General features: G+C 29.0%; 1 protein-coding gene across 1 annotated transcript; it reads right to left on the reverse strand.

Annotated features, from left to right (window-relative positions):
- Positions 1 to 4,716: 4,716 nt before the first annotated feature.
- On the reverse strand, positions 4,717 to 6,825 carry LOC114183604 (tropinone reductase homolog At5g06060-like). Its single transcript, XM_028070685.1, has 5 exons — positions 6,541 to 6,825; positions 6,241 to 6,448; positions 5,519 to 5,735; positions 5,310 to 5,422; positions 4,717 to 5,112 (listed from the first exon to the last, which is right to left on the reverse strand). The coding sequence occupies exons 1-5, from the start codon at positions 6,630 to 6,632 to the stop codon at positions 4,945 to 4,947; spliced, it is 798 nt and encodes a 265-aa protein (XP_027926486.1). The 5' UTR covers positions 6,633 to 6,825; the 3' UTR covers positions 4,717 to 4,944.
- Positions 6,826 to 7,743: the final 918 nt, after the last annotated feature.

Consider the following 7,743-nt stretch of genomic DNA (forward strand, 5'->3'; position numbering starts at 1 on the left):
TTCACAAAAACAAATCAACCAAATTATATATATATATATATATATATATATATATATATATATATATATATATATATATATATATGAGAAGAGGAATTAATGAATAAGGTTATATTCACTTATCATTTTTTTTGAAAAAATTATCTAATTGGATACATCAAAAACAAAAATATTCGTAACTATGTTATATTTAAAGAAATATCCGAACAAATTACGTGAAAATATATGTTTATTTCATAATGGTGCAACTACAAATTTAAAAGCTTTTTAATTATATAACATAAAGTAGAATAAATTTTGATTCAATTGTTCACATATTTTACCTTTAGTATAATAAGAAAAAAATTATAATTTTAGAATAAAGGTTTTAATTTTATTAATTATCATACGTATTTATTAAAATAAAAATAATATCAATATATGAAATTAATTTTAAAGAAATCTTTATTTTTTGTTTTGTAAATTTAAAATTCATAGAGTTTTTGTTTTAATAACACACGTCACCATGTTATTAAAGATTAAACATGTGTTCAATTCTCTAATTATTAATGGATTTTAAATAATACTAACAAAATTAAAGCTTTTGTTCTAAAATTGTAAGTTCTTTTTTTCTTATTGTACTATAATTAAAATATATCAACTTCTTGTACTCGACTCAACCGATTATTTATCCTATATGTTGGAACGGGATTTTAACATTTCTACGAAATTGAAATACTTAGTAATTGAATTATGTGTAATTGTAATCTCTTCATTTATTAAATAATTAGTTTCAATGAAGTAATTAAAATATTTTAAATTTCAATATTTTTTGTTTGGATAAAATATATTAATTTCTATTTTATGGCGAACACAACTCTATTTTTGAGTCTAACTTAACTCCACTTTTAATTCGATACGACTCGTCTTGACTTTTGGTTCAAGTCAACCTTTGACCTGACTTAACCTTCAGCTTGACCTGGGCCAACCCGACTTGACCTTTGGCCTGATTTGACCTGGCTTGACCTTCGACATAACTCGACCTTTGACCCGAATCGACTCGTCTCGACCTTCTGTTTGTCCCAACTCAATTTTTTGGACTTGTGGACTTTTTTTGTCCTAACCACGATTTCACAACTTGGGAAATCTCAATTTCCTTCTTTTTTGAGTGAATTTAAAATTCTACTATTTTAGTTATTTGAAATACTTTCTTAAAATTTCTCAATTTCAATTTTTTTTAATTTCCTCATCCAAACATATTATTTTTCTTGAAAGAATTTCAAATTCTACAAATAAATGAATTACTCTATTAATCTGCCTTGTCTAAACTCACCAATAAGGCATAAGAAAAATTGATTCAACAAGAAAATCTTTATAAAATTCTTAAATTGTCTCATATAGTAAATGGTTTGATAGTTGAAGTATTTGGTGGTATGAGACAACTTGGTTACACTGGTTCATCTATCTTTTACAATATCTTTGTCTTTATAGAATTTTATGGTATGAGGCTATTTACCTTACAACAAATTATAACTAATTTTTCAGTGTCTGAATCCACCTTCTCGACATTTTTGGCTCAAATATGGAAGCATTATTTAAGTGACCTATCCACCAATTTAAGTGACGCAGCTTTTCGTTGTCACTGTCATGGTTGACATTAGCATTGGTAATCGTCAATCAGATCCATAATTGTTGGTACTCCCCCACTACACCACCTTGTCACTGGATGTGTCAAAGGAAATCACCAGCGTTGTCAGAACCATTGTTTTCCCAAACACATTTCTCCTCCATTCGAAAACCCAAGATAAATTTGGCATGTAAATGAGTTATTTCTAATGGAGAGTGAAGTGTGATTGAATGATGAAAATGGATTGGGGATGAAGTGTTTGGTTACGAAGATGAACTGAATTGGTGGGGAATGATTGAGAAGTTGTGATTGATGTTGTTGGCAAAGGCATGAGTTGGAAGAAAATTAAAGAAGTTATAGGGAATTTTTTTTTTTGGTAATTATCGACAAATTTTATTGACGAATTTTTTTGTTGCTAATAACCAACAAATGTTTTTGTCGATAATTTCCGATGGATTCTTATTCCATCAGTAAAATTTACCGATGAGAATTTTATCAATGAATTTTTTGTCATCGATAATCTATTGGTAATTTTGATTTACCAAAGAATTTAATGCATTACCAACAGATTTTGGTCACACATAACATCAAATTTTCTTTTAGTGTAAAGAAATGGGATGAACTATCTCGATAATGGTTAATTGAAGTTATTTGAGAATTACTTGGTTGAATTTCGTGAAAGAGTTTTTGGTCTTAAGTTTTCAACCTAAATGTCATGGATGGACCATTATGTGTCATTCTTATTTTTCTAAGTTTAATTTGCTTATGTTTTATTCATACTCTAATTTTAGTCTGATTTTTTGTTTTTACAATGAAGGTAAACGTGCATAATTAGATATTAATTTACTTGTAGCCCCATTTAACCTTAAACTTCTTATCCTTATTTTAAGCCCATCATAAAGCTTTAAAAAGAAAAAAAAATCATGTTCTCCCATTCCTTATGAAGAAAGAAGGAGTTAATAGATAATATTAGAAAGAGTTGATGAATAAAGTGTGGAAGTGTGTTCCTCAACCATGGAAATAAAAAGAAAAAAGGAAGAAAAGTGTGAAGGAAAGAAAAAGAAAAGGAAAAACAAGTAAACAACAAGAAAATAGAAAGATGTAGAAAAAGAAAACTAATTATTGTTTTAAAAGGAGAAATATATATATATATATATATATATATATATATATATATATATATATATATATATATATATATTATTCTTTATTTTAAAACCTCTAAATCTTAATTAATTTTCTTACCTTTACCTTGGTCTCATTATAACCCTTGAAAAGTCTTCATGATCATTGAATGCATGTTTTCCAAAAAGTGTGTAAATGTTAGAATTTTGCTAAGTTATAGTAGTGTTTACTTATATGTCTATTTTGAATGAAAACACAAGCCTAAACACTTAAGAAAGCATTGGTGAGAAAATTTATAATTTGACTTGTGTGGTGTCTATCATGCTTGATTTCCTTGTAAATTGAAAAGATTAATTCTGCTTATGAAAGAACTATGAACTTGATTCTTTATTATTTAATTGATGATTTTATGAAAATGTATATTGATGATAGCGTGGTTAAATTAAAATCCAAAAGTTCTCATTTAGACAATTTGATAGAGTCTTTTGAAAGAATGAGAAAACATGGTTTGAAAATGAATCCATTAAAATGTGCATTTTAAGTGCAAGTGAATTCTTATGATTCATTGTTCATGAAAAAGGCATCTAGATCCATGGGAACAAGGTCAAAGCAATAATGATAAAAGTGTTGAGGAAGTGAAACAAGCGTTTATTAATCTCATAGTATTGATACCGGTTCCTCAAGGAAAATCATTGAAGTTATTTGAACGATGATTACAATAGTAAGCGTGTTTAACACAAGAAGACTCAAATGGAATGAAATGTGTCACTTATTATTTGAGTAGAATATTAATAAATGTTCAAAGTTGATGTAGTGATATGGAGAAATTGTATTTATGTTTGTTTTATTTTTATTTTAAGTTGAAACACTATTTTGAAACCCCATGAAGTTATTGTCTTTTCAAATAACAATGTATTAAAGTTCTTTTTTATCGAAACCTATTATTCATAATCGAGTCAGTAAGTAGATGCTAACATTAATTGAGTTTTCACTTCAATTCGAAAGTTTAAAAGCAACTAAAGGACAAGGATATTATGGCCAACCATACTCAAGATTGTATTGAATAATTACTTTATTGAATAATTACTTTAAGTAGAAAATGATCAATGGATATTGTATTTCGATAGATCAAGCACAATTAATGGAATTGGTGTAAGCATAGTAATAATTTCCCCTAATAGTATCCACACTAAAGTGTTGCATGAAATTCGATCAAATTGTTCAAATAATAAAGTCAAGTATGAAGCGTTAATTTTGGGTTTCAAGACATCAATTAGATTATGCACCAAAAATGTGTTAGTACGATATAATTTTCATTTGATTATAAAACAAGTGACTCAAGAATACAAGTGTTTAAATTTTAATTTACTGGGGGTATCTCGTAAGAATATAATATTGCCATGACAAAAGTCTATATAGGAATTTGTGGATCTTATATGATGCTGAAAAAATGAAATAGATGTTGTATTCACACGCATGAATATGCTAAGTCATGAATTCTTAATTAATATTCACGTAAGAAGACAATTCACCAAATTAGATATATTTGTCAAATTGGTTTATAATGTAAGTGGTCTACACATAAATTTTGTGTCAATGTTGAAATCTTGAATTAAAATTTAAACTGAAAAATAATTTATTTGCTAGTCCTGTAGAAGAATTTACGTCGAGTTTATTTAATTCACCAACACAGACTTGAACAAGCATCGAACAAAATTCTTGAAAAACACCCTTACAAGAGCATCCATCAACATTGAAAGTTGAGTTACCTATAAATAGTTTTTATGGTTTTATTAAATCACCGGTACTTAAAAATTATAAATAACTTGTGACACATTCCATGAGCATAAAACTAAATATTTATAAACAATTCAATAGCAATATAATAATAAGTTAACAAGATAAACTCAATACACATAACTAGAATAGGATTTAAATAGAAGTAAATTTACACTCAATTATATAATATAAATTAACTATATCTCTTCAAAAGTTATATTCATAATTATTAAGCAAATATTTGTACACAACATATAGGGGCGAAATATACCAATTTTAAGACGAGAGAAAATGCTTAAGAACTTTAAGATAAATGAAAAAGATGGCCTACCAATGATGGTAAGCAAGATTGAAAGGAAACATATGAACGATGGAGAATAAAAATTGAAGAGTAGAAGTGAGTCTTAATTAATTGTGCAGTGAGAAATTGAGATTTAAGATGTGAAACCGCCGTCTACATATAAAATCTGTCCAGTGATGTATGATGCAGCTGGGAGACAAAGAAAAGCAACCAGTGGTGATACTTCCTTGGTTTCTCCTATACGACCACAAGGTATTTTAGATGTAACATTACCATCATACTCTTCTGCTCCAGTTTTCTCCTGTAACAACAACAATCACTACCACATCAACTTTATGTGCAAACTAAAATATGCGTCAAATTCTAAATTCAGCGGTTAATGCAATTTTCACACTTAATGCATTTTCCTCTTTAATGTTAATTGGGAAAGAAGGGGAGTTTTCAGGTAAAACTTGTTTTGCACATTATCAATATCTATATTTCGTATCTTAAACATACCCTGATAGATTCAAGGAGTGGAGTCCAAATTGGTCCAGGTGCTACAGCATTTGCACGAATGTTATCCTTTGCCCATTCCAATGCTACGTTCTTGGTGAATATATCCATAGCTCCTGAATTATATTATATATTTTGTTCAGATCAACAACTTCGATTCCCAGAAATATTAATATATCAGGAAAATTAGAAAAAGAAATTAGTATGTATACCTTTAGCGGCTGAATAAGTAGATAAAGATGGAATAGCTTTTGCACCAGCAATGGATGAAATAAATACTATGCTCCCATATCCAGATTGTTTAAGAAGTGGGTGTGCAAGTTGAGTCAAATGAAACACAGACTCAAAATTTATAGCCATTATAGTTGATACATCTTCAGCGGTGTGATCTAATATGTCCTTTGTTAGTTCCATCGCTGCATTGTTCACCTAAGAGACAACCGCATATCAAATACCCTCAAATACAATAATGAAAACTGAATCACAAAATCAACAAATGGAGACTTCAGAGAAGAAATTAAAAACTACCATGTTAGATGCATCGAATGCATTAACTGAATTGAATGCCTCACTAGGAGTTTATTACATATTCTATTGTATTAAAATTTGATAGAATTAATTTTAGCATAATTATACTTTTATGTAAAAAAAGTATAATTATAATTTTAAAGTGTTAAATGTAATTACGTTTAAATCATTTTTATTCTCGTGTGATATTTTATCTACAAATCTCTGAATATAAATATATAGAATTGTCTCTAATAGCGGGTCTCAAATGTCTTTCTATATAAACATAAATTACCATTTGTACCTATGTGCCAATGGCAACGAAAATAATCCAAGTTAATTAATTCTCAGCTCAGATATTTGATATATTTTAAAACATTAAAATTAGTGTCTATAAATGAATTTTGGGTTGGGGGTTGAATGTTACCAGAATGTCAAGCTTTCCGTGGAAGATTTCGGAAACAGTTTCCATAAGGTTCTGGCGTTGGTGGCTATGTTGGACATCGCAGACTGAACCAGTGACGTTGAATCCTTTCTTCTTCCACTCTTCCACACACTTATCAATATCATCTTGCTTTCGTGAACATATATGAATAGCTGCGCCAAATTCTGCCAGTTCCTCTACGATGGCATGTCTAAGACATTCGAAAGGAAGAAGAAAGATTAGAATAAAAGGAAAAATGAATGCGAAGAGAGAAGAAGATTAAAGCATGATGAGATGACGAACCCAATGCCTCGGGTGCCTCCTGTCACAAGTGCCGTCTTGCCATGGAGTGACCACCTATTGTCCTTTATGCCACTCTGCTTTGGTTCCGCCATTTTTGCTTCTAATCAGTGAGCTCCAGAAAACGGAAACACAGTTTTTAATGAATAGATATGATGTGAAGCAGAAACAAGAGCTGCAAGATAGCTCTCTTTATATGTATACATGTCGAAGTTCTGAAACGCTTTGTGGCTGTGAATCATTTTAATCTTATCGCCAAATACAATGAGCCATCACACTCTCGGTGCGGAGACAACAAAACTCGTTGGACCATAACCCAACAAATTTGTGGGAAACATGTACACACTTTCGGTTTAGATCGGATGACTGTAGGGTCTCGTTTTACAACCAACCAGGGTTAAACTAAAAAACCGTCACTTTAATTAATCCGATTCAACTTTTTTATTAGATATAAATTTTGCAAATCGGTCCTAATCACAAGTTGTAAGGTTTGTGAATCGTCTCATTTACAAAAAAATGTATTTTATAATTTATTTTGTATATTTATTATATTACAATAGAGTAAACTTTTTTAATTTAGTTTTTATAATAGTGAAATTAAATTATTTATTTAATTCTTAAAATATTATTATAAAAATAATAATTAAAAATTAAAGTATTAACATATATAATATGACAAACAAATTAATTAAGCATTCAAATATTATTGAATAACATTCTAGTATTTAAAAATTATAACAATATTGTAGAAAAAATATTGGTGTGTTAAGTGGGTCAATCCACCTTTAACCCGATCCGTTAATCCGTTGATTAAGTGAGTCAAACCCGTTACGAAAAAATTGAATTTTTCTAAACCTAATCGACTCGAACTTGTGATAAACTAAATTGACTGATAAATTGAAACCATTACGACATCTTGTACCTAAATAATAATCGCTTTCAAAATGAAGATTATATTTTTGTAAATGAAAACTTTTACATTACACCTTCCCATTTCTTTGTCTCCTTTCAAGGACACTCCCTCAACCTTAAAAATCTTAGAATCATTGGTTTTCTTGCTTATGTTCACATTAGGCAAGGTAAATTAGATGCTTCAATTGTTAAATGCATGTTTCTTGGGTATTTAAAGAGTGTTAATTGTAACATTCCAAAAACTGGATAACCTCAAATTAATAAAACATCACATATATGGATATTCAGAGAGTA

The sequence above is a fragment of the Vigna unguiculata genome, chromosome 5 (genome assembly GCF_004118075.2).
Source record: "Vigna unguiculata cultivar IT97K-499-35 chromosome 5, ASM411807v1, whole genome shotgun sequence".
NCBI lineage: Eukaryota > Viridiplantae > Streptophyta > Magnoliopsida > Fabales > Fabaceae > Vigna > Vigna unguiculata.

Excerpts from the sequence above, each read along its gene's own strand:
- LOC114183604 (XM_028070685.1), bottom strand. The coding sequence starts at position 6,632 with ATGGCGGAACCAAAGCAGAGTGGCATAAAGGACAATAGGTGGTCACTC. Across the intron at positions 6,449-6,540 it reads GGAGGCACCCGAGGCATTGG|ACATGCCATCGTAGAGGAAC; the intron begins GTTCGTCATCTC and ends CGAATGTCTTAG. Across the intron at positions 5,113-5,309 it reads CACTCCTTGAATCTATCAGG|GAGAAAACTGGAGCAGAAGA; the intron begins GTATGTTTAAGA and ends TTGTTGTTACAG.